General features: G+C 42.8%; 1 protein-coding gene across 6 annotated transcripts in view; it reads left to right on the forward strand.

The window, feature by feature from the left end:
• Nucleotides 1–27,899, forward strand: part of RAPGEF4 (Rap guanine nucleotide exchange factor 4) — a 285,737-nt gene that overhangs the window by 137,752 nt on the left and 120,086 nt on the right. For all 6 annotated transcript variants that reach the window (XM_019802960.2, XM_019802961.2, XM_034654748.1 and 3 more), the window contains 2 exons: nt 22,085–22,157; nt 26,619–26,638. In XM_019802960.2, coding sequence (XP_019658519.2) covers nt 22,085–22,157; nt 26,619–26,638 — 93 coding nt within the window. The remainder of the gene's footprint in view (nt 1–22,084; nt 22,158–26,618; nt 26,639–27,899) is intronic.

The following is a 27,899-nucleotide window of genomic DNA, read 5'->3' on the forward strand; positions in this document are numbered from 1 at the left end:
GCAGCAAGCATTAAACTAAGCACAGGGCCCTTCTGAGCATGGGGCTTGGCATGGCTGCATGGGTCGCCCAGACCTGAAGCCAGCCTGGATTTTATATATTTTCTTACCTTTCTTATTTAAGACCTGACCTGAACTTTAAAAATATCGCCCTATGACATCTGACAGATACTACATTTCAGGCATGTGTCCCTTGATGTTTTCTGATCTCTCTCAATCTCTTGATGCATATTTTGTGTCCCTTTCCTCCTATTCCTTCTCCTCTTTTTTCCCCAATTTATTAATTTTTAAAAGTACACATTATTTTTTAGAGCAGTTTTAGCTTCACAGGGAAGTTGAGGGGAAAGTTCAGAGATCCCTCAGAGCCCCTCTGCCCCCAGCCCACTCACAGCCTCTCCATTCTCAGCATTCCCCACCAGGTGGTAGCATCTGTTACCACTGATGGCCCCTCACTGGCGCATCGTCAGCACCCAGAGACCCTAGTTTATATCAGAGTTCTCTCTTGCTGTCATACATCCCATGAATTTGGACAAATGTATTCACCATTATGGTATCTTACAGAATATTTTCACTTCTCTAAACATCCTCTGTGCTCCTCCGTAAAAGACATTTCTTTAGAAGCCAGCTTTGATTTCTGATTTTATGTCCCTTTTCCTCATCTCACTGCCATGACATCTGTGTGTCTCAAAATTCCGGGCCAGTATGAAGCTAAAAGGCTCATGTTGGAAAAGTGAGACTGATTGCAAGAAACAAAGGGCCAAATTTATTGACAGTTGTTCTGCGTGGTGGGAGCAGAGCAGATGGGGCGCATCAATGGAGGGTGCACGTGCATAGAGGAGTGGGGGGGGGTGCCTGACGTCATCCTTACCCTATAAAGAAACTGTAGTACAGAGGTTCAGGTAAAAAATAGCAAAAACTCTGCAGTTGGTCTGTTCCTTTTTCCCACTGGCATAGAAAATTCTGGTGACAATGAATGCAAGCTTTATCCAATATACTTGGAGAAAGCTAAGTAGCATAAGTTTGCTGTCATTTGTAGTAGGTTCCCCCAATGTGTAAGGTGGATAGGAATTCCTCCCAACCAATTATCAGAGCCAGAGAGAGGAGAGGGAAAGCTATCTTTAAATGTTTGAACTTATTCCGATCAGCAGGGCCCTCCTTCTTTCCTCTTTGCTGCTTCCTTCACTCTTTTTATAAAATGACCACCAGGACCAATTTACATGGTAAAAAGAAATCACAGTGGGTGAGAAAGGAGGTATGGCCATTGTCCTCCCTTTGCTTGCCCTATGAATGGTAAGGATGGAAGGGAAGGTAGAGGGTAGGAATCAGGGCTGGTTGGGGGGCTAAGGGATATTACTAAGTATAAGTTGGCAAAGTCACCTGGTCCCCTGGGAACTGTCTCCTCAAGGTCTAGCTAGGACATCCACATCATCCCATGAAGCAATTTCTTTTTATGGATTAATGGATTGTGTTTTGGAATCAAGTTATTTATTTAGCTGCATAATCCTGGAAAAGATGATGTAAGACCTTATTTAGTTACTTTAGTTAAATGTGTTCGTGGCCTACCTTCCATTTCCGCTGCAGCCGGGGGTGAACGTCTCCTGTGCACGGCAGTGCCCCACCTGAACTACCCCAGCCTCGGCACCTCAGGGCTTCTTTCTACACCACAAGAGCTTGCACAACCTAAACTCAGGGTAGTTGGGAAGTTTGCGGGGAGTTAGTGCACTGGAGGTACCGCTCAAATAATGGGGAAGGAGAGTATGTAGATAAACCTCCAGACTCCTGCGCTTTGGAGACAGAACTCTGGGATGCATTGCCCAAGGGTCCCCAGTAAGAAAATCAGCTCAGGAACACAGCCGTTACTGTCTTCCCTCCTTCCTTGCCTCCGTTTTCCTGCCCTTCACTCCTGCTTCCCGGGTTCACCTCCCAGAAGAGCTGCATCCAAGTCCCAGGTTCATGCTCTTCTTTCAGGGGAATACAAATTAAATGCCGGGCATTTAATTTAAGCATGCATTTCTGCCAGCCTTCTCTGCGTCTCGATTTATGTGGCATTCTTTCGTGTACAGGTCTTCAAACTTTGAACTGATAGCTAAAAGAGAAAATCAGAAAAAAATACTTTTATGTTGAAAAACTTTCCATATGTTAATAGCATCTCATTATATAGATTCATCTACGCAGTAAACTTTATCAAGGTCCTGCTCTTTGTCAGGCACCATGGTACAGGCCAGGGCTAGAAAGAGAAGTATGGTGTGCTTCCTGCCTAGTGGGAGTATAGGGTCTACTGGAGAGAGATGATACTGGAAATCTGCACAGAGTATAATGAGAGCAAGATGGAAGTCGTCAGTTATGCATCTGTGGTTCGGGGTTGTGAAGGGTGAGTGGTGAGAGCCAGCGGTGCAGAGAGAGGAAGGGCCAGACAGGACAGGGAGAAGCTGAGCAAAGACACACTTGCCTGGAGCTATGAACAGTTCAGTCCTGGGGGAGGATGACAGGGCTTGGGGCACAGTCATTTGAGGTTCACTTAGAACCAAGAGATGAAAGCGACCACCTGATATCCTGTGTGAAAGACAGTGGAAGTTGACGAGGGGCTCAGGAGCATTCCGGAAACATCATGAAACAAACTTTGCAAAGCAATTCCACAGATGACTGCCCCTAACCATGGGAGTGGAGCACAAGGCTTCTGGCTCAGGATTCTAAGCTCTTTTTCTTTTTTTTTTCCTTTTAATGTTATGACAACTATATTTCTATTTTTCCAAAATGAGTTTGTTGATTTAGTTAGGGCCTGGAGGGCACAAGGTATTAGTCACTGCCCTGTTCTATAGGATGCATTTGTTCGGGGCAGATCTTAACTTTCTGTCTTCTTCAGAAGAAAGGGCTCCAGGATTGCCTGAAGGGCTTGAAGAAATGTGAAGCCAAAGCACCTTTACTGAAACTTGAGCCCTTTCAGACACAGTTGCCAGCATGCTTTGCACTTCCAAATGCACCTCCAGTTTCAGCCCTGCTCATTGGAATATTGACGTTTCCAGTGCTACGGTCTGATCCTTTAGGTCTAAGCCAGCAGAAGATTTTGCCCAAATCCTTGATAAAGATTGAAAGCCCCTGCTTCACTTCATTATTCCAAAGACTTCTTTTACTCTTGAATTTAAAGACATGAAGAATCAGAGAAAACATCTCTGTGTGCCTGAAGGATGCATCGTGGGCAGGATGTGTCACAGTTATCTGTTCTACGTGATTTCCAGGATAATCCCTAGCCTCACCCACAAACCACTGTGCCATCCACCTTTTTTTCACTTCTTCCTCTGCTTCAAGGAAGCTGCTCACTGCCTATTTGATGTGGAGTAGTCTGGAGAATATTAGAGTCTGAAGGGTGCCTGTACAGATCTGTATAAAGGCCTTTTTAAGTTCATTTGCAACTTCATCATGGATGCTTTCGTGTAAGAATGGTCACTTCACAGTGGTACATGTCTGCCCAGGGGTTCCAGATTCTTTGCACTTTGTAGTATTGCTTTCTTACAATGACTTCCAAATTTTAAGTTCCCTTTTACTACAATCAGAGATAAGCTTTATAAAAGTTCCAATTCTGGTTCTTATGCTTTTCCTTCTTTCTCTTTTTATTCCAGGGGAAAGGGTTTAAGTGGGAGAGAGTAGAAAAGTTATTTTGTAAAAAATGGGGGAAAAAACCCAAAAGTTTATATTGGAAGCACATATAAGTGACTCTGTCCAGAGAAGTAGGAAAAAAATGATACATTCATTTCAATCTGAATAGGAGTTTAGTCTGCCATGAGCTATTCGACTGACTGCAAGAATGAGGATTTAATGAAAAGAGAAAACTCATCTGTGACTTTGTGATAAGCAGGTGCTGAAATCTGTCATTGCTTTAAGGGGGCATTTCAGAGAAATCCAAAATAATGATATCAATGTCTTGCCATCTGTTTTCTTATTCCAGTTTGTACCAACCTTTTAAAAAACACTCATTCTTACACAGGCATCTGCACACACTATTTTGGCCTTTGAAGTGGGCAATGAGCATTGCATAACAATTATCATAAAATTGGACTTGAACTGTCTTGAACTTTCTGCGTGTTCATTGGCTGATTGATGCTTTTTACATTGAGTCGTCTTCAAAGAATACCAAACAGAAGAATTGTGTTCTGAATTTTCTCTAGAGAGCTCCCTATAGCTTCTGGTATGTGAGGGAAGGTGGGAGAGAGGAGTGATTCGTTGTTACTTTCTGGGTCTGTTTTAAATGATCTGTGGTAGCATCCCTGCAGCCCTGTTGCTTTCATGTTTTCTGTTCTTTGTTTTTCATCTTTTGGAGACAACAGCTGGATTCTGCTTTAGTACTTACTCTTGATTCCTGTCCTGTTGTGAGCCATTCTGGTGGGAGTTTTTTGTTATTGTTGTTTGGTTGGTTGGGTTTGTGTGTGGGGGGGTTTTTTTCTTTTTCTTTTTTTTTTTTTTTTTTTTTTTTTTTTNCTTTTTTTTTTTTTTTGGCATGCGGCATGCTACTTTTCTGTAGTATTTAATTAAAAGTTTGGTTTTTTGGAACTTGCCGTTGGCAGACTGCTAGAAAACGGAGCCAGTGGATATTTGCAAGGAGTCTGAGATCCCGTTTTACCCTGTAGCCTCCCCATCCAAGGGTCGAGTGCTTTCTAGCAACTCTGCTTTTGGTAAAAGTCACAGTGCATGCTTCGCTTGAGATAAACTACATGTGTTGATTTTAACACGAACAGGCCAAAAAAAAGGCCTATTTCCTGAGGTTTTGTTCACCATTTTCTGTGATTTTAGTTATTACTAAAATAGTTTAATTTTAAACACAGCAGATCTACTTCTAACTTTGTTCTCTGAGACTGCCAATTTTGAATTTTATGCTGACATAATTTGTCCCCAAAATATGTATGCTTGGGTCACCAAGGGCATTCAGAGATGATTATCTCATTTTTGTATATGGAAGGAAGTGGTTGGGGAAAGGAGGAGTAAAAATAACACTCCCACCCCCCAAGAAAAAGAAAAAAAGCCAAGAAGAATTTGCCCCGGAGTCTTTCAGGATGATCGTCTTGTCCAGATTATGAATTTATAGGATAAGCTATATATGTATGACAATTTAGAAAAATTAATTCACTTTTGATCAGAATTCTCACCTTTCCCATTGCCATGATATCCTCTTCTATCACAGATTTATTTTGGAAAATTATAGTCATGGAGCCTTTTCTGGGAAATAACCCAGCAATGAGAAAGAGACACCAATAAGACATTTTCTGAGAAATCAAAGTTTTAAACTTTTTTTTAAATCCTCCATTTTTGTGCCAGATTATGTGAACTGCTGAACTTCATACAGAACTTAACATACAATGAGAAAACAGAACCTACAGAAGCTGTCAAGATTTATTAACCTCCTTTTGAGGTCTTTGATTTGCAATGTCCTTGTTGAGTTAGGACAGAATGAAATTACCCAGCAAATGAAGCATTTTAGGATTTGTGAGAAAAGTTATCTTAATCAGTTCTTAATGTTTTTTTTTTTTGAGATAACATATTTTCAGGATAGATCATTATGGCACACTGAATTATAATCTACAAATTAGAATATAATTGTGCAATTTGTGTTTAATTCTCTTGCTCACATTTTATATTAGGCTTATTTCTTTGCAGAGTTACAGTATTGTGAGTTTTTCATAAACAGCTATTTAAAGCCATTCATATCATCAAAATAATATTTATAGATATTCAGAAAATGATTAATCTCAGGATTGCGGCAAAGCAGGAAACCTTACTATGTGGGTTTGGCACCTCCCCCAACAACAACAACAAAAAATTCGAGTTCTGGTTAAGTTCCCTGAATGAGTGTAGTGAAAATTAGTTTCTTTTGGAAAGATCATACAATTGAGAGACTAATTTAAATTAGGAGGGCACACTGGGGTTGGCAGAGGGCATTGTGAGAAAGCAAAGCATAATTTTCCTACAAACAAAGACAAGCTTGTTGGAGAGCATGCTTTATTGCCTGGAAATTCTATATATATGCAAAGTTGCTCATCAATTCACTGTTGGGTTTTATGTGCTTGGTTTCTCCTTTTGTTTGGAAAAATCAAATGCTGAAAAAAGTAGGCGTAGCTCTGCATGCTATAGGCGCAGAGAAACCAACACAGGCCAATTCTCCTGGTGTGCAGTGTTCCTGCGTGGGGAGCTGCCTGTGGGAGGGATGGCCAGACTCGACTTCCTGCAGGTAAAATCAGGGTGTGTGCTTCAGCAGAGCCCACCCAGAATTTCCAGAAAATGACTTCCCTGCATCTTTTTTCTGATCCCTCCCTCTGGCAGCCAGGTGGATAGATTCGGCAGGTTAGATTCACATCCTGAAGTCCACAGAGTGGTTTTTTTTTTTAAACAGCTTTATTGAGGCATAATTCACATACCACATTATTTGCCAACTCAAAGTGTACAATTCAATAGCTGTTAGTAGGTTGTGTCACCATCACCACAATCAATTTTAGAACACTTTTATCACCCCAAAAAGACAAACCACACCCCGGTTAGTGGTTTCTTGAGAACCAGATTTGTGTAAATTAATTCAGTGAAACAAAGGTGAACATTCATTTCAATGGGAGGCTTTCAAATGAGAGTTATCTTTATTTATTTTTTTTAAAGATTTTATTTATTTATGTGACAGAGAGACAGCGAGTGAGAGAGGGAACACAGCAGGGGAGTGGGAGAGGAAGAAGCAGGCTCCCAGCAGAGGAGACCGATGTGGAACGCCGGGATCACGCCCTGAGCCGAAGGCAGATACTTAACGACTGCACTACACAGGCGCCCCGAGAGTTATCTTTAGAATTGCCTTCTTTATTCTGTATCCTAGTTCTTGGTGTAGCAACTATATTCGATACTTATAAATAGCACGTGTACCGAACTTCAGTGTACAAAGTGCTGTCTGTCGAACTGCAGGTAAGAGGCTTGACTGGTAGCATGACAAGGTTAGGGGTGAGAGGTCCCCTGGCCACTGGCCTCGGGGAGAGGAGCTGTGTTATTTGGCAACATCGGAAGACCAGGCCTACAGTCTGGAACCTGGGCGTCTGAGCAACCTGCAGACAAGTGTGTGGTCTAGTCTAGGGAAGTAGATCGAAGGTGAGAAGAGGGGTGTGGGTACCAGGATGATTCCCATACAGGAATTGTGGGTTTGAGGGTCAAGCCTCAAGATGGAAGATGCAGGAGACCTCTTCAGAAGATGCACTTCTGAAAGGGAGGTGGAGATCATGGTAAACATCTGGATGGGGATGAGGTCCACGTATGAGAAAGGAGGAGCCGGAGTGGACACAGGAGAGCCAGGAAGAAGTGCCATGTGGCTGCCGCATCCTGCACCCTGTAAATGAATCCCACCGGCCAACCCTACATGCACCTTACACATGGTATCCCCCAGGCCACCGCCTCTTTGCTCTATTGATGTACCACTAGTTCTTCCTTTCTTCTCTCCAACAGCTCCACCACCCCCATCCCTTCCTCAGGGCTGCTTCACTCTGTGGGCCCTTTTGGACAGGCTCTGGTCAGCATACTCTAAGTCCTTGCCTTTGGTCAGCTCCTTACACCCATAGATGAGACCAAGAGGCACTTGGCCAGGCATTTCAGCTCCCTGGGATGCAGATAGGCTGGAGCAGCCCACTCCCACTTGAAGGAGAGAACAGAGAATGAGCCAGAATGTCATCACTCGCAGGGGGTGGGGAGGTGGGGGAGGAGCTGGGGTCCAGATTTAGAGTCTCTCACCAGGCTGCCCTCCTCCTGGGCTGTCCCCATGTCTGTCCTTAAAGGTGTCATTTTCAGCTTGGCACTTTCACTGAAGGAAGGAGAATCCTTTCTGTCTGGATTAGCTGTATACTGTGCGGGAAAGCAGTTGGCAATGTTTCCTCTCCCAGTGAAGCTGCTAAGGAGTTTTTAATAAGGCACTCCTCTGTTCTCTTAAGTTTTCTCTTCTCAAGACTGTTCTCTCTGATGCGATATCCTATGATTTTTCCCTGAGTTTAAATATACATCACTGTATTCAATAGATGTTACTTACAAGTTATGATATATTGATTCGAGGGGAAATGTAATATTATTTTTTTTTTTTTTTAAAGATTTTATTTATTTATTTTGACAGAGAGAGAGACAGCCAGCGAGAGAGGGAACACAAGCAGGGGGAGTGGGAGAGGAAGAAGCAGGCTCATAGCGGAGGAGCCTGATGTGGGGCTCGATCCCATAACGCCGGGATCACGCCCTGAGCCGAAGGCAGATGCTTAACCGCTGTGCCACCCAGGCGCCCCGTAATATTATTTTTAAAACGTCAGGAGTTTGATTTAAACCTGCAATAAAATCAAGAATATCTGTACATTACAAATATTGGAAAACACACANAATTATTTTTAAAACATCAGGAGTTTGATTTAAACCTGCAATAAAATCAAGAATATCTGTACATTACAAATATTGGAAAACACACATTCGTGTTTCATGCTTTGTGTCTTCAGAAGCATTGCACGCCTGTATCATCTTGTTTAGATGTTTGTGTTGACTGGTAGAAAGGTTGTTTCTCTCCTTCTAGCACTATAGAGATCATTTATGGGAAAGTCCAGGGTGGGCATATTCTAAACGGAAAACTGACATTTGAAGTTGGGTTTCTAGACTGCAGCAGAAATCTCTTTTTGTATGTGATCAAAGGTTAATCTGTGTGGGAGTTAGACTCTTCGGCTCTGTTAACATTAGAGATGGGACATCCGGTGTCCTTGGGCGTCATGGAAGCTGAATGCACTTCCCAGAAAACCTAGTTACAAAAGCTGTAAGGGCAGTGGCCAAATACCAGCATGACTGCTGAAAGAGCCTAGAAAATTCCAACTTGGTAGAGGATGGCACTGAGACCGAGGGGATCCTCTGGTCTGGTGAGTGGGGTCTGGGGAAAAGGCTTGCCAACGGTGAAAGAACAAAACAATTGAGCTTAGGTGAGTGTGTCATAGCTTTGGGTCATCTGTAAAGTGTAGGCAGTATTTCAGGCTAGAACTAGCAGTGTAAAGGACAAGAAATAGCCCTTCGGGAAAAGCAGCAGACAAGGGCAAGGCAGGCTGTGGACTGAATTGAGGGCCAGCAAAAAAAACAAAAATAAAAACAAAAAACAGAAACCCATATACTCCTCAAGGAGTAAAGGTGGAAGTCCAGGTATGGGGGCCATGTGAGGAGGGATTCGGGGAAGGCTGTGACTTCGTAGCCCTGAGGTGTTGTCTTTCCACCCTCTTCACCCCTCTGCCCACACACCGGATACGTGGACGCATGGCGCCCAGGGGCAGCTCTGGACCTTCCCAGCCACAGAGCTTCCCCTCCAATAAGGACTTGCTGGGGAGACAGAGGCCTTTGGACCGACGAAATAATGACAGAGCCTGTGACCAAGCCGAGCTGGGGGAGGCAGAAGTTGACGGAATGACTGCATTAGGAGTAATCCATTCAAATTTCAACACCCAACTCCTTTTCATTTTTTGGTAACTTAAGAGTTTGACATAATTTGAAGTATACCCAGGAAAGTTGGAAGAACAGTACAAAGAACTCTCCTAGACTACTCTGCTTCTGCCATTTACATTTTGCCCCATTTGCTTTAGCATGTTCCTTCTTCCTCTCTATTTTTTTCTGAATCACTCATAAGTTAAAACATCGTACTTCTTTACCCCTAAATACTAAATATTTCAGGGCATGTTTCCTTAGAGCAAGGACATTTTCTTATATAACCACAACACAATTATCAAAAGCTGTAAATCTGGAATCCTTCTAACACTAATAATATTCAAACACCACCTATAATGTTTTACGATTTCTGTTCTATTCTTCTTAAACTGACAGAGATTGAAATTTAATTAAATTTCTTTTTTCTTCTGACAGGTTAAAGGAGAGCACACACACAATATTTTTTCTTCAGCTGTATTACATGGGAAGACTTTGCCAAGGTTACAAATACACAGTGGGCAGCCAGTGAGTTACAGCATAATAGCACCAATTAGATAAAGCCATCAGAGAGATCAAAGAAATTTTCTGAGTGATATGCTTGCATATTTGTTTGCCTTGGAATTAAATTTTTACAGTGCTGTCTCATTTTCATGAATATAACTGAAATCACAATTTGATAAGACCTGTGTATATGATCTTTATCTTTTTGCTTTACATAAGAGAAGATATTTTGATGATACAAATTCAACATATTTTCTAGATTTCCCCCAATTGGGTTAAATGAGTAAATGGCCCAAAAATGAGGTATCTAACAAAAAAGCAAGGGCAAAATGTGTTCTGATCACAAAAGCCATCTAAAATACATTAGAGAGAGAGAGAAAGGATAAAACATCATGTACCAAATGATCTCATTTGTTTAAAGCCAATAGAAGAATAGATAGATAGATAGATAGATAGATAGATAGATAGATAGATAGATAGAGGTGTGTGGATAGAAACATTCTGGATGTTACAGAAGAAATGAGTATCAGCGGTGATTAACTGGACAGTGGGACTGGATAGGTCAGTAGTAGGTGGAGGGCAACGAAGGGAGAGAATTCTTTTTTTCCATTTTACACACCTTGTAGTTTAATTTTTTTATCATGTGCTCTTATTTATTTTATAGAAGTAAAAATTTATTTTTATAAATTTGTAAAAAGGGGAAGGGGATGGAATATAAGCAGAGATAAGAAGGGAGAGAGAGAACAGTAGTTAGAACAAAACCAAACAGCAAACTTACTAAAAAAAAATTATGTGCCTTAGAAAGTAACAGCAATAGGCAGAATTATGAAAAATAATAAGTTGGGTATGCAAAATGAATCATTTTCTACCTTCCGCTATTTCTATATAGCTGCCAGTTGTTTCAGTAAGATTCCTCCATGGGTCTCTTAAAACTAGATTTGGACTAGTGAGTGTGTGTTAGTGCTAGTTCTGGTGGAGCAGACTGGCCACTCTATCCCTCTGTACTTCCTTTTAAATTACAAAATTGATTAGTATCATAGATTTTGATGAGTTAAATTTAGGTCTTGTTTTTATCAACATCAACTGATCTTCATGCTCCCACTGTCGCTTCTCTGAAAGCAAGAAGCTTGTTCATAAAGAGCAAGCAGACATCACAGAGATATTTGACCATGTACATCATATGATTTCGAGTAGCTTCTTTCGTCGTGTCTTCAAGTCTTTAGATTTGCTTTTGTAGATCTTCATGCATTAGATGTGTTTTTCTTTCAAGCCTTAGTTTTTGTAAATGGAAATGTATCCCTTAGCAGAATCGGTGTAAGAAAAAATTCGCGATGTAGAGGGAATGCGAACCAATATTTATCGTGCGCCCAGGCTGCGAGGAGCTCTATGCAGGTTATCTTGTTCAGTCCTTCCATCAACCGTGAGGGGTATGTGGTAATAGTTCTGGCTTATTATTGAGGAACCTGAACCTCAGAGTGCTTAACAAATTGTGTCAGTAATTCATTCACTCAGCAAATATTCACTGGAAGCCTGCTGCGTTGTAGACCCTGTGCTCAGTTCAGAGTATGCAGGGAGAGAGAGCAGACTTGTGGTCCCTGCCCTCTATTAGCCTGTAGCAGAACCAAGGAGAAAGGCATTGAGCCAGCACACACTCACATACGGGACATAACCGCACATTACCTGGGCACACCGACAGCAAAGACATGATGCCGGAGAGGGGGTAGCAGGAGACTCACATAAGCTGGGGGCTCAGGGAAGGCCATTCTGAAAAGGCCATATGTAAGCGCAGGCGAGCAGATGTTGGCAAGGCCAGTGGCGGGAAGGGCTGTCTAGACAGCAGGAAGATGCAAGAGGCCCCGAGGGACAAGCTTGACACGCTGGAGCATCTGAAAGAGGCCAGTATGGCTGGGAGACTGAGGTGTGGGAACTGAGGCCGGAGGGGCAGGCGGGGGCCAGATTGTGTGACACCTCGCAGGTCTTATTAGCACCAACGGAGGTTTGCCGAACTGGGATGAGGTACCACACTTGCCTGGATCTTAAAGCTTGTGTCCCCCCGACTCTTTCAGGCCTGCCCACTCTTGTACCACCTCAGACACATGGCAATGTACTGTTCTCTTCCACACTCTTTTCCAGAACGGCTAAAATGCTGCCACCATTATTGAACACTAGGAGATGTGGGGCCTAAGCTGCTATTTGAGGATATAGAAGGGAATTAGGAAGTGTGGGCCTTGGGTGAGGCCCCTGCAAACACACTCTGCAGGGGAAACAGAGTTCAGATTATCTGAAGTGGAGAGGTGGTAGAAACCAGGAGCCACTCAAAAGATTCAAGGCGTGCAATATTGCATACTGATCAGAAGCTTCCAAAACCACAGCTCTATTACCGTGATTCCCAGATATGTGCACTAGGGATATATTGGATTGGATTGACAAGGGTGCTCCAAGGTTTGTATGGCAGCTTGAAGCAGAAATCATAGAAATGATGGTAATGAAGGAGGATGAAGAAAGTCAGTGCAAAAATGTGTGTGTGGACAGAAAAGCTGCAGGTGTTGGGAATAAATCAATGTAGACAGTCTCCAAAACTCAAGAACAGTTGAAGCTGAGAAGTAGTCTGGTCCAGGCTATTGAGCTCCATCAGTGTGCAAATAGATAAAAGTCACTGTCCTTGTGTAGTTTCCGTTCTAGCGACCAACATGCACGCAAATGGCAAAAGCTGGGATACTGTATGCCCCCTAGGGGTCACAGGGTAGGTAGGATTGAAGTTAAGGAGATAGGATAGGTGAGTGATGTTTGGATGCTTCTAGAAAAACTTGCTCAGAAAATAACCAGAGAAATGCACAGTGGCTATGCTCCCATGGTTTCAGGTTGTGAGAGACAAAGCCAGAAACTAAGGAAATGTCTCTGAAGTGTGATGTTCCGATACCTACTTCAACCAGAAAGTCTTCCTACTCCCCTTTCTTAGTCCATTTGGGCTGCAATTACAAAACTTGTGTGTCTTCTAAACAACAGAAATTTATCTCCCACTGTTCTGGAGGCTGGAAGTTTGAGATCAGGGTGCCAGCCTGGTACTTCTCATTGTGTCCTCACTTGGCCAGGGTGGGGTAGGGGGCAGGGGAGCTCTATGGGACCTCTTATAAGACCCCATTTGTGAGGGCTCCACCCTCATGACTTAAGAAATTCACCAAACTCCCCGCCATCACATTAGGTGTTAGGATTTCAACTTACAGATTTGAGGGGTGCATCCAGAGCATAGCATCCCCTGAATCACGACTCACCGTTTCCCTTCTGCTCTTCTACTACCCCTTGTGCAGTATACTGTAGAGCCAGAAAGCAAAAGCAAAATGATGGTGCTTTGCTCTAATGGAATGATAGTGATGGGCTATTACTTACTGTGAAATGATCCTTTATTTTAGGTTTTTAAGTGATCAATGCACCCTAATTTTGTATGATCAAGTGCTTAAATAACTCTTTCTTAGAATTTGCATGTTTCCATGATATGTGTTACTGACAGTCCTGTTAGTTTTGTAAGTGCTGGGCTCGATCGTTCTAATTCAGAATAACTATATTAATATCCATCACCCTTAAAGATTGATATGGTTAAATAAAATGTCAATCAAATTTTTTTTCTATACACAAGGAGGCAGAAGCTGTTTGTTTCAGGGTGCATAGTCATATTTATACATTAAATGGACTGTAGTAGGTGCAGGCTTAGTGAAAAGAGAGCTGTGAGGATTGCCTGTGCAATACCAGCTCTAGAGCAAATTAGTATATGACTCAATTAAGTAGCACTGACCAACTGTGTGCATGTCTTAGCATTGACCTACTGTGTGTGTGTGTATTGCTTTCAATTTGAGTGTTCCTAAGAGAGGCTCATGGATAATTTAATTAGTTGAATATGCAGAGTACATATTCACTTAAATCATAATCATTCCAGGGAATCCCCAGAAGTCTCCAAACTTTTTAGTCATTTTAGAAGTATAGATGTGTTGAGTGTGCTTCAGCAAGTAATCTGAGCCTTTAATGTCGTTCACTGTAGGTCACTGGAGATTGTTTCACCTCTAGGAATAAAGTACCTTTATCTCTTACTTCATATTCCTCTCTCTTACCTCTCCTCCAGGTTCAGGCCTGCCTCCCCCTGAAGGGCCCAATGCCTTCCTTGTTTTCCCATCAAAACCATTCTCCAGGCAGCAGCCAAAATGATCTTTTAAAAATACCCATCTGTTCTTGTCACTTCTCTACTTGCACTGCTCTCGTTGCACGAGAGTGATGTTCAGAGTCCTCACTGTGACCCACAAGGCCTTACCTGCCCAGCCTCTGCACCACTCAGCCTCACCCCCATCCCCTCCCCCCAGCACTCTTGTCCCGATTCTCCTGCCAGACTGGCCTAGTCTCTAACATTAACACCTGTTCCCTCTCTACCTGAAGGCTGTTCTCCCTGTCCCGTACCCCCAAGGCTCCCCAGCCTTGGATTCCCTGCCTTGCCCTGACTCTCTAATCTGAATTTGCCCCACCCGCCACCATCTGCCAGTAGGGGAGAGAATTTCAAATAGGTGCTTCTCCAGTGAGACTTTATTTGCTTGCCTGCAGGGTCATCTTGCTTGGGCTTTAGCCTAGAGCTCTTAAACAACTCAGGGTTGGAAAATTTCCTTGGTTAGAGCTATTGTTGTGATTATCATGCTCCAAACTACTGCTCTTGGCAGGTTAGTCATGAATTAAGAATGGCCAGGAGTTGGCAAGCAGAATTTTGCCTCCATTTAGAAATATCTATCTTAGGACCAAAGGATATAATTAAATATCATTGAAGACGAGGCAATGGAAGTTCTTTGAGCCCTATTATGCAGATGCTATAGAAATCAAGAAACAAGGAAACAGAATAACTTGGCATAAGAGGTAAACTCAGGCCAGCCTGGGATCTGCTGTGGGAGAAGCGGTACATATGGTTTTACAAGGGTAAACAGAAGAGTTCTGCTTGTAGGTTTCCCTTTACAACCGCTTTACTTTCCCTCTTCTTTCCTACTCTTCTTCACAAGTTTGAGAATTCTCTGGCTTTCTGAGATTTTAGAGCAATGTGCCGTGTACATTTTCATATTACACGTCATACAGAAGTTATGAAGAAGCTCTTGCCAAGAAACAGGAAAAAGGGGGCCTAAACGTTAGATCTCTGTTCTAAGCTCTTCTCCCAAATAATCCTAATGCTTTCAGAGAAAGTACAGATGACCTGTTTGCCATGACATTTTATGAACTCAGCTTTAATAAGTTGGGAGAACGAGTGCAGATATAATGAGTGGGACTTCATGACAAGACGTAGCCTCAGACCCCCAGAGCAGCTGTCTTCTATTCTGCCCCAATTGTGGCCACTCCCTGCCATGAGCTCTCGTTAGTGCGTCCCTGTTCTGAGCATATCCCCTCACCCTGGGTTTTCACAGTACTACCTATCCATCATTCTTGTGGTTTCCTGTTTTTAATGCTTTTCTAGCATTCATATCCCAGCCTAAGGATGCTACTTATGCTTTCCTTGCAACCTGATGATCTGGGGAAGAGGACTGGGGATTCAGGGGGGCTGTTGCTGGGAAGGGGTATGCCCAAAGCTCTCAGCTCGGCCTGGCTGCTTCTGGCCAGGCAGGAATGTAGTGACAGTCATGTTCTGCCCTGGCTCCCCCATAGAGGCTCCTGCTAGCAGCCTGAAGAGGTCTTGACAGCAGTCACCAGCTTGAAGAACACTCACAGTGTGTCCAGAAGACCTTCACCTCCAGGGTAGGGAATCTGGCTCCACCAGGACCCATTTTCTCTTGGCATGCAGGGTCCAGCTAGGGTTCAAGCTGCCAGCCTTCCTTTATTCTCTGTTAGTCCTGCTTTGTAAACTGAGACTAGACTTTCAGAAGGGCACCTATCTTTGGTATGCCTCCTCCCCCTGCAGATGCCACCCAGCTTTTGTATTCTGGCTCCTGGACTACAGCTGGGTGGTATGGAGCCTTTGTGCAAATTAGAGAAAAGCAGCCTAGCTCTGGGTGGGAGCAGCCCCAGGCTGGGGCTCAAGGCCTGTGGAGCAGAGCTGGATTTACCCCCGGCACCCTTTCCACCAGATGGTTGCTCTGCCAGCCTTCCAGCCAGCCTTCTTCAGTGTGCGGGCCATGAGTCAGCTGAGAGACACACCAGGTTTTAACCTTTCTGGAGACTGTCATTTTTTGTCTCTTCTTCAACAATATTGAAGACCAAAGCCAGTAGCACATTGCCACCTGGATTTAGGGGCAGGAATCTGGCCTCACTAGCCCAAGCATGCCTTCCCTCCCCTCTACTGCATCCCACACCCCCCACACTGCCTTCCCTCTTCCCTCCGTTCTGAGCCACAGACACTGACTTGGCTTTACAAACTGGCCCATTGTAACTCACAGATTCATTTTTAAAAAATATTCTTTGAATATAAAGCAGTTCTGTTGGCTGAAAGGCTTTACTTATTTTTGTGAAATTATTTTGGGGCTTACTGTCTTGTGCCCTTGCTTTCTAGTTGGGTGGTTTTACCTTGTGGATATAAAAATAGGCAGTATACTATAAAATTATTTAAGAAAGTCTATTACTGAAATTCCTATTTCTCCACAGCCTCATTTAACAGACAGGTCAACAGATATATTGTAGGTCTTTACATTGTGTATACCCACAGCCTCAGGAATTGCCATGCAGAAGATGTTCTTTCCTAAAGCTGAAGGCTGTCTGCTTGGGAAACTCATCAAATATAGTGTGATTATCTTGATTAATCCTTGGTTGTTATCTATTATCAGCAATAGATAATTATTTATTAAGTGCCTAATATGTGCTGGGCACATTTATAGATTTTATTTCTCATCTTCCCAATGGTTCTGAAAGATGGGACTCTTTACCCAGGAAACTGAGGTGACCAACTTACTCAAGTTCACACAGGTAGCATGTGGTAGGATCAGAATTAAGACCTTGTTCTTGTGAGGTTCGGATGTCTGCGTGCTTTTCATAACATCAGAGGTTCTTGTTTTTTTCCACTGAAGTTCCCCGAATGCAGAGGAAATCAATCCATCCTGCCCAGGGTCTAGACCCTTTGTAGCTAGAAGTAGCCAGCAGCAAGCTCAAAATTTCTTTGAAGTCTTATGCTTTAATCTTTAAAATTTATGCAAATTTAGCTTTCTACTCTGTAATATGAAAGTATAAAAGTAATCCTTTAAACTACTGGACATAGAATAAAATTTAAGCTCCAGGAAGAGCTTCTGTTAACCCCTCTCACATCCCCTTCTGACCTGCTGCGTGCCTCTCCAGGGACCTGTGCACCTCAGTTGGAGAAGGTCAGCATTGCACTGTGGTACGTCTCAGTTAAATTCTCCGAGAAACCTTTCAGCTACAGAGCAACCTGTCACCTGGCCAATTCTCAACCATAGAAGTCTTTCTAACAGAAAGGAGGATTCATAGACAAATCCTAAATTGGTCTTTGTTGATTCTTCACCAAGATCTTTGAGTGACATCTGTCTGGCTAGAAGTTCAGGGATTAGTCTTATGATTCATAAGCTTTTATTTTTTAGAAGCAAAAGTCATTTTTCCAGTTGAAATTGCTCTCAGAACTCTAATTTATAAAACAGTTAAAAGGGAAGACACTCTAGTTGCCGTAGGGATGGAGGTTCTGTGTGCATGGTGCCCTTGCCTGAGGGTCCACCATGCAACCCAGAGTTCTGCCCGATGAGCCCTGGAGCACCCATTCTATGGATGAGGAGATTGAAGTCAGAGAGCTCAGAAGACTTGTCTGAGTTGACCCAGCTGACTAGTGACAAAGCCAGGAGTAGATCCTAAGAATGAAGCCTACCAAATTCTTCGAAGACCCTTGAAGGCCCTTGTGGTTTTCTTGTAATATGAACTTATTTCCTAACCGCTCTCAGAGGTCGTGGAGGGTTAGGGAGTGGGAATGGTGAAGAGTCCTCCTACCAGGGGCCTTCCACAGTGAGGATAAGTGTCTGTGGCAGTTAAAGGCATAGCTCTTTCCAGGTGCATATGCTGATTTTAAAATGATTGAGCGAGGCCATTTGAACTACTGATGTGTTAGGATGAGCTGGGATCCAGGGAAAGGCTTTGCAGGAAGAGATCAACCAGGACCCCAAGGAGGACTTGGTCAAGGGATCAGTCAGACCACTGCACACCCCTGCAGCCAAGGTGGGGGAGGCACGTGTGGGTGACATTGCGTAACCACCACGAAAATGTGCTGGGTCGCCTCTGAAAAACTGTTGACTCAGATTAAAGCTGGCCTTGTGCTGACTTTCATATGGGAGCCTTGGTGAATTCTCGTTAATTTTATTCTGTTTCTCAGAAAGCTTGGAGTGGCTTTTAAACTTCGATGAAGATATGAACAGCTCCGCAGTCTAGGTTTACTAATACAGTGGTCTCTCATTTTTTTAATTCATCACTGTGCTACCAATAAACACTATTACAAGGTAGCCCAGTATCTAACCACTCCCAGTTCCCCCACTCTGGAGGATTTTATGATAAAAGGGAATTACTCCCACCTTCACATGTTAAAGAAGGGCTGTCAGTTCACTCCACTGCCGTCATCATCCACACTGTGATGATTGATGCTGAATGCCACTGCAAGCCAGTGCCACCAGTCCAGCCCCAGGCAGGCAGCCACAGTGGGTGATGAACAGGGACAACTAAGTCTCTCTCCCACGTGATCCTCAGCCACCTATATCTCTTTCCCAGAGGCAGTCTTTGTTACAACTTTCTTGCGTATGTGTCCAGAGATAGTCTATACATTTACAAATCTTTATGAATATTCACATACACACATCTATTCTTTTATCCCCACAGAATGGTAGCATACTCTACATACAGTCTGTGGTTTGCCTTTTTTTAATTTCACAATATGTTGTGGTGATTGTTCTATGTCAGCAGGTAGTGCTGCTTCATTCATGGCTGCATAATATTCCAACACCATCTCTTCATCAGGAAGTAGCCTGGGTGCTATCTACTTGTGGACATTTGAGTTATTTCCTGTTTGGTGTTGCTGTTGTTTTGTTGGCTGTCACAGGCAGATACACGCGTTTGCATGTGTATTCAGGTATTTCAGGAGCTCTAAGGGAGGTTCTTTGCTCAGTCAAAGGGAACAGACATTTAATGTGATGGATTGCAAATTACCTTCCACTGAGGTTGTCTCATTTTACATGTATGAGATAACCAATTGTGTGTTAGTAAATTTTTTGAAACTTTGCCAGATCTGACAAGTGAGAAATGACATTGCACTATAGTTTTAATGTGTCTGTCATGAATGAGCTTCTGCGTCTTTTCATATAATGTATTCTTTTATAGACTGCTTTTTAACTGTGCTTGGAAGATGAGATGCTGCACAAAGATTAAGCAGTATGAAAGTTACTTAGGAATCCCAATTTTCTGATATAGGTTTTATTTCAGTTACCTGCTTTTAACCTAATTTATATAGGGTGCTCTGTATAGTGCTACATAAGAAATCAATTTTCTTGTTTTAGTGAATGCTTTCTAAAAAAATGTCCCATCAATTTTAATCGGTTGACTTTTTATTTATAGGTATTAAAATTTTTTAAAAGAGCTATTTATTTATTTATTTTAGAGAAACAGAGTGTGCGTGTGCATGTGTGCAGGTGGTAGGGGGAGGGGCAGAGGGAGAGAGAGAATCTCAAGCAGACTCCCTGCTGAGCTTAGAGCCAAACACAGGGCTCGATCCCTCGACCCTGAGGTCGTAACCTAAACTGAAATCAAGAGTCAGGTGCTTAATTAACTGAGCCACCCAGGCGCCCCTACTTATAGGTATTAAAATTTCAACCGTGTTTTTTGCAATCTCCTCTATACTGGAAGTTATTCTACTGAAACCAGTGTTGTCTTATTAAATAAAGTACTTTATAAAATTGAAGTATTTAATTCAATTCAGCAATGACATTTATGAAACAGAAATTTGAATGTCAAATGAAAATTATGGAAATGTTACATTTCTTAGTTGTGATAGTGGTATTGTGGTTTTGTTTGGGGAAAAAAAAGAGTCCTTGCCTTTTAGAGATAACTACTGAAATATTTATGGATCAAATAATATGATATCTGGGATTTGCTTCAAAATAATTCTGGTCATGAGTTAATAATTATCGAGGCTGGACGTTAGGTATGTGTTATTATGTTTTTATACATGTTTGACATCCTCTGTAAAAATTCTAAAATCCAACTGATAAGTATTACGTTCATATTATGTGCAAGCCATGGTGTTCTCTGCTGCAGAGATAGACACTTAACAAGTGCAGAGGGCCTGTCCGCTTGTTCTATGCAATGAGACCAGTGCCTAGGACATTGCCTGCACATAGTAGGTGTTCACTACATACCTGTCCTAAAATCTGGCCCACCTTCTGCTTCCCCAAGGGCTGCTCTATTTTCTGGTCTCAGAGCAGTAGCCCTGATGCTGCGCTCCGTGAACGAGCAATAGACCAAGTGCTACAGAGCTGTAGGAAGGTGAAGGCCCATTCATTCTGGGGTCAGGGAGGTGCTTCTGTGGAGCTCATGGGAACTGGCATTGAGGTACATGAGACGAAGAACATCCGCCCCATCCAAAACATTTCCAAACAAAGCAAAATTGCTCCTTTTATTTAACATAGGTTATTTATTTTAAGAGCCTGATAAGGAGTTGCTAACAGTAAGAAGAATAACTCAAAGGCTGTAGGGGGTCACGAAACCTTCTTAGAACACATCCCAGTCCCCATCTGCTTTCTGTGAGTCTATTTTATTCAGTCCAGTGTAATATCATGCCCAGTAATGTGTTTAATCGGTGTTCTCTCGTGAGGAAGAAGAGTAGATAGTGTCATGAGAAAGAAGAGAATCAGAACCAAGAAGCTATCAAAGGAAATGTCAGGAATTCAGGGTGATAGATTAGTCCTGTGGGTATATTTGAGTGATTAGTTAACTCAGAGGCAGAGAAAATCATGATTTTTAATGTTTGCATGCAGGTGTTAGTATAGCTGCCTCAGAATGAGAAGAAAAAAGGATTAGGGAAAAAAAAAGCTAGTCACATCTTGACTAGAAGAAGGCTCTTTTGAGAAATCGTCAATGTTACATTACAAACACCATTCAAATCTACCAAATGGGCCAGATGTTGCTCAAACACTGCATGTCGCCAGCTGCCCATTGCTACAGATGAAGGCTTTTCTGCTGACGTTTGTGTAACCCACAAGCACATTATAGTGTGTTGATTCTTTTGATGCCATTTAACATTTACGTGTCATCATAATTATAAACCATAAATATACATGACACCATGCAATAAATAAAATTGCCTGGCTTTCATCCTACGAGGGGAGGAGGCTGTATTTATTACCTGAGAAGACAGGATGTCTAATATCCATTTTGCATTCTTTGTAAATGTCACCCCTCTCTTGGTGGATGCTCTAGATGGCTTTATGCTCACCAAGCCTTATGCCTTCAAAACAGCACAGATCTGGGGGCTAATAGATATCTCTGAGCCCCAGGTATTAAGGCAGGCCTGGACCAAAAATCATGGCGATACAATTCAGAGGAATCCAAATAGTTCTAAATGAAGTCAAACCATTCTATTTGACAACAGACCAAAAGTTCTTTAGAGGTCATGTAACGGGCAGGTGCACAGTATAAAAGAAAGTAGTTAAATGGAAGCGAATCAGCTTCTTTCAAAACAGACATTTTCTAGAGATGCAGCTCTTTTTCCTTTGAAAGAAAGCTGATTCAGTGCCATTCACCTATTAAAAAGGCAGCACAATTATTTGTATCTGCATCTATAAAAACCAAGTGTCTCTGCCTTCCACAAAAACCTGAGCATGTGTTTGCTGGAGTGAAAAGCAGGGCAAGAGGTAGAGGGAGGGGGGGAAAGCCCACGCAATTGGGTTCGTCAGTCACGAGTACTCAAGTGAACTGGTTGGCATATTACCCCCTCCCTGGGCAGGGGCAGGGGGCCCTCCCAGTCTTATCCAAGAAGACCTCTCATAACACAGCATCTGTATTTCAGAGCACAGATCCCAGACAGCACATTTCATGGCTTTGTAAATACTAGAGTCAGATGCTTCCTGACACCCAACGTTTCTGCTTTTTCGTGTGTAAATAAATGAGTGCTTCAAGTGAGTAAATCTCCGTGCATTGAGTTTACAATCTTGTCTTTCAGAAATATCGACAGTACATGGCAGGACTTCTGGCTCCTCCTTATGGTGTTATGGAAACGGGCTCTAACAATGACAGTAAGTGAAAAATGTGAACATTTTGTATCTAAAAATTTGTCGTGCGGTATGTGTTTTCGTGTGACAAAAAATATGTCCTGCACCAGCTTGACATACTAAGTCTCCAGACTCTTTTGTGGATAAACAGACCTGCCAGCCCACACTTGAGTTATTTTTAAAAATTGTTAACATCGTATTATTTTGTGGTCTTAGCTGATAGAGGGAGGTATGCTCTGGTACAAGTTGGAACTTCATACTTAAAATGCTTTCTCAAAAATCCCTTCATTTTATGGTGAAATCTAGTGTTTCTGTGCTCTTTTAAAAATGGGATTTATGAACTTTGTCTCAGTCACATCCAGACACCTGAGAGCCCCATCTCTTGCAATTTTGATGCTATTAGTCAAGGAGAGAAGCAGCGTGAGTCATTATTCATTCTTCGCAAATCATGGCCTCATCTAACTCCAAGCCTTTTATGCGACCGGTCTCTCACTGATCATAAAAGACAGGAAGTTTTTCTCTGTGATACTCTTTTCTCATCGGTGCCCATTAGATTCAAAGAAATCCTGCGTTCTGTCTGTTCATGTGTGTTGAGAGCATCTCTTCAGTGTGCGTGGCTGGCCCTGCGAGTTGCTTGTTGTTGAGTCCCCTTATTCGGCCCTTGGACGTGTACAGGTGGCAAGATGCCCAGTGCTAAGTTTCTTGGAGCTGTAGCACCTCGGCAGCCAAACAGCGTGATGAACCAACCAGGCAGTGCTTCCACGCCAGGGTCTTCTGAGCAAGAGTCACGCTTCAGATCCTCTCTCTATCTCCTTCGGTTACCAGTCACTGCCACACTTGTCACTCTGAGGTGCTCCTCCTCCTGGCAAGATCGTAAGTGAGCTTCCTCACATTCCCTGCCCTCTGCATCATAGTTTCTGTGTAGCCTTTGCCCCCTTTCTGTTTCTGTTCTGTCCTGGGGGTGGGGTGGGGCGGGGGGGGTGGGGGGAAGACAGGTCTTACTTTCCTTTCCTTTCCTTCACTCCTGTGTTCTTGATTTGTCTTTCCTGGCTGATGTAGGGATGACCAGCTCTTGAAGAGTCAGTCCTTGAGTTGAAATCCCAGCTGTGCTGTCTCCTATCTGTGTGACCTCAGGCAAGGCATTTAACTTCTCTGTGCCTCGGTCTCTTCACAAGATTGATGGGAGGATTAAATGAAGCAAAACATGTTTAGGGAGTGCCAGGCATACAGTAAGCACCCCAGTGGTGTTAGCTATTATTTCCTCACCACTGGTCACTCATAACCCTTCCAAGTCTGGCTTCTGCCCCATACCTCTTGACTCAAACCATCTAAAGTCTCCTGTGACCAACCAACACCAGCCTCCATCATTACCATTCCCCGTCTCTCTGACTTCGAGTAAGACTTTCCATGTTCAGACTCCATTCTCCCTGAGTTCCAGGCTCCACTGCATTATCCTGATTTTCTGGTATCTCTCTAGCCACGTGCATTTGTTCTCTTCCACAGGTATCTCTTCCCCTCAGCCCGAAGTTTAGGTATTACCCAAGAGTCCAGTCTTGGCTGTTTTTCTCTTTTGTTCTTTATACTTTCCCCATGACCATCCTTTCTTACCGTGGATACGAACTTCCTGAACCAATACCTCTGCTTGATTCTTCCCATGGGGGCCTAGCTTTACAAAGGACTGCGGGTTCTCTTTCCACCTGGATGTTCTGCTGGTCTGTTAAGCACACAGTGTCCGTAACAGAACACATGCTGATTCCCACAAAACCCATCCCTTCTCCTGAAGGCCACATTTCCATTCCTACCTGCACTGTTCTTCTCCCAGACCAGCCTCTGAACCTCAACCGTTTTATTTTATTTTTTTTAAGATTTTATTTATTTATCTGTCAGATAAGAGAGCGAGAGTGATAGAGAGAGAGAGGGAGGGAGAGAGCCCAAGCAGGGGGAGCGGCAGTAGAGAGGGAGAAGCAGGCTCCCTGCTCAAGGGAGCCCAATGTGGGGCTCAATCCCAGGACCCTGGGATCATGACCTGAGCCAAAGGCAGACACTTCACCAACTGAGCCACCCAGGTGTCCCTAAATCTTAAACATTTTAGAGTCCTCCCTTCTGTCACCTCCATGCTCTGAGGTTAATCACCCATCCGGTGCTTTGTTCCTTCCTTTGCAGGGATCTTGTTTTTTCCTTTCTGTTCCCTCAGCAGCCACTTGGCGAAGGGCCTTATCACTCTTGACCTGAGGGCAAGAATGACTCAACTGGCTCTGAGCCTTCAGTATCTCACCCTTGGTGTACCCTACACCTGACTTATACCTGACTTACACAGAACTTTTTGAATTTACTTTGTATTGTGAAAAATTTCAAATATGCAGAATGATATAGTTAACATCCATGTCTTCATCACTTTAATTACCATTAGTATTTTAATACTTAAATATGATTTTTATTAATTACAATATGCCCCTTAATATTTTAATTTTAATATTTGCCTTATTTCCTTATTCTACTCACATACACACATTTCACCCCAAATACTTCAGCAGATAGTTTTGAAAATAAAGTCTTTTCCATGCACAACCACAACACCATTATCACACCTAATATAACTGGTATGACTTTCCTTAATCATATCATCTACTGAGTCCATACTCAGATATTCCCCACTGAATGTCTTTATAGCTCTTTGCTCAAACTGGACCTCAAGGACCATGCTCTTGCATCTGATTTTTGTTCTAAGTGTCTTCATTTTGAACAGACCCATCTCCCCCTTTTTCCTGGTCATATCACTCTGTTGCTCGAAACATCTTAGTGATTGCCCGTTGCCTGCCATGGAAGGTGAAATTCCAAGACTGCTAATGCCTTAGCCCAACATTCAAATTCCTGCATGGCCCCAAATCATCTTTTCAGTGTTATTTCTCTACAGATACCCTAATCTCCAGCCACTTAGATATGGTGATTTGTGCTGCTAATTTATCTTATCNTGTATTTATCTTATCGAAACTCCTAGAAAGGAAGCTTCTGTTACACCCTTGTATCTCCTCAGACAATCAGTTCCAGTCGTTTCAAATGGTGGTTGAAGAAACGGGTGGAATAATGAGCAGACGGCTGGGATTCAAAGTTTCAGAGTGCTGATATTAGGCCACCCTTACTCCTTCTGACAGCTTTGGGAAGTGATGGCAAACCGTTAATATTCTATCACCCTGCTTCCTGCCTAGGCTTTTTATGTCCTCGTACTACCCCAGTGTGGGGGTCAGAGTTTAATTAGGGAGTGTTTCCAGATAGTCTCTTCCATTCTTACCCTTTCTGTGTATTATACTGCTGCCTATTAAAATGGACACTCAATTCTTTTAAAGCCAATAGTATAAATCCTGCGTACCCCCTTATTAAACACAGAATGTGCTGTTTGCTCAGAATTTGGAGGTACTGTATTTTCATGTTGCAAACCACCTCAAACTGCCCCAGGGCGAGCCGCACAGACAAACCACCTATGGTTCCAACTCTCAGTAGAAGGCCACTTGGGCCCACTGTACTGGAGGCATTAAGCGCTGCTGGGGCTCTGGACCTTTCAGTCTGGCCACCCTGATCATGTCCTCCGGAGTCGACAGCCCCAAAGGAAGAACAAAGGACCAGGGTCTGCCTGTAGCTCACGAAATGTTTGTAAATGAATGAACAAATGCATAAATGGATGAACGATGAACTTTTTCACTGAGAAAACTGGGACACCCCTGGAAACGGGCACGGCCAGGCTCAGACCTGACTTCGGAGGCTGCAGGAATTTGCTTTCCCCCAAAAGGAAGTTGTGTTCTGGTGGTTTTTATGTGGGACCTGAAGCTAGGTTCACAGCCCTGGTGCCCAGTGAGGTGGTTTGAAATGTAAAAAATACAGTTATACAGTTTGTGCTACTTGAGAGGTGACATGTCTGTCCCAAATTCTGAGTGTTCTGTGCCCAGCATAGAGGAATTAGCTGTTCGCATGGTGTAAATGAATCAGAGATAGATTTTTATCTCTGGCAAAGTAAAGCGTATGGTAGAAAAGCAAAATAAGCATGAGATTTTGTTGTCTGGCACACAGCCTTCTCCTGATTCATTGATTTATTTATGTTACGGATTTTGTTGGGCTCTGCTATTTTTTTTTTTTTTAGGATTTTTTAATGTATTTATTTGAGAGAGAGAGAGAGAGCATGAGGGGGGAAGGGTCAGAGGGAGAAGCAGACTCCCTGCCGAGGAGGGTGCCCAATGTGGGGACTCAATCCTGGGACTCCGGGATCATGACCTGAGCCGAAGGCAGTTGCTTAACCAGCAGAGCCACCCAGGCGTCCCGCTGAGCCACCCAGGCGCCCCCACTGCTATTTTTCTAAGCAGCATTATGTAAGTTTTGATGGAAACACAAATTAGAAACACCAAAATTTTACTTTATTTGATTCAGCAAAGGATTTCAGTTCCATTTTACAGATTCATCTTACAATTCATGTTCTTTCTATTTTTCTTCTTCTAGGGATTCCTGACAAGGAGAACGTGAGTAGCACTCTCTCTGCCTAGCTTCTAAAAACTGTCATAAGGTAAAAAAAAATAATAATAATAATAATAATCATGGTAACCCTACCAGCAAAGAGAGCTCTGCATCCACATTCAACAGAGCAATAGATATTTTTCTAATCTTATTCTGTCCTCTTTGGTGAGTCCCTTTGAAATATGAGGGGGCAGAAGGTGGATTGCTCTGACGTGGTCATAACATGTCCTTGATATTAACTAGTCTGCAGAAAGGTTATTCTAGGGGCAAACAGTACAATTGCTAAGGGTTTTTCTTTTCCCCACAATGTATACAGGCAAGTGAGCAAATCATTACTTTAATAGCATACAAAAAATTAGTTGTTTTTCCTTAGTGGGAATACAAAATATGAAATATGGAGTCAGTTGATTTTATAATTGTATCCAAGGTACATGAAAGTCAATATTTCTCTTTGGAAGCTGAAAATAAGTAATTGCTCTCATTGTTTAGGGCAGTCAGGTAAGAGAGTAGGTTTAGGACAAACTTTTCACCAAGAACCAGTGCCAAGTGCAGATTTCAAGGACGGCAGTGGTGTACTGGCTTTGGCTTTGTATGCAAATAATAAGAATATGAGTTATATATTTACCGGAATCTCAGTTTATTCAATAACCTGAAAGGGTTAATGATGGAAGAGTATATAGTGATTAATTTGAAGCAGTGCTTGGTGGCTTTCAGATGTGTCCCTTTCATTATGTTCCTTGATTGCTGTACCCAAGTGTCATTACAGAACATTCTCCTTTCTTCTCCCTGCTTTTGGACCTGTGTCTCTAGACAGAGATGTCATCTTCATTCAACTCAGATTATTTCTGTATCCCTTTCCAGAGATCTAACTCTAGCTTTCCTTAGGTCTTCTTTTCATAATGTTGGTTTCAAGGGCTGGTTGGGATTCTGGCCGGTTGTTATACCACCACAAATTTGGGTTCCAGACCCAGCAATGTCACTTCAAATGTCACACCAAAATCTCACTTGGCTTGGTACGGCAGAGGATTTCCATTCTTGGCTGTGGGCCTTCACAAGCTACTTGGCTTCTCAAAACATCCTTCCCTCATCTTTAAATGTGGATGTTAGTCTTGACCACCTTACGAGGCCATTGTGAATAGTGATGGAATAATCTGTGGAAAGCATAGAGACTAGTCCAACAGAGCTCGTAAATGTTAGGACTATTACTGTGATTATTATTTTTTCAAGACTTGTATCATTTTCTCAAGATCTTTCCTCCTCTGAAGA

The sequence above is a fragment of the Ailuropoda melanoleuca genome, chromosome 2 (genome assembly GCF_002007445.2).
Source record: "Ailuropoda melanoleuca isolate Jingjing chromosome 2, ASM200744v2, whole genome shotgun sequence".
Lineage (NCBI taxonomy): Eukaryota > Metazoa > Chordata > Mammalia > Carnivora > Ursidae > Ailuropoda > Ailuropoda melanoleuca.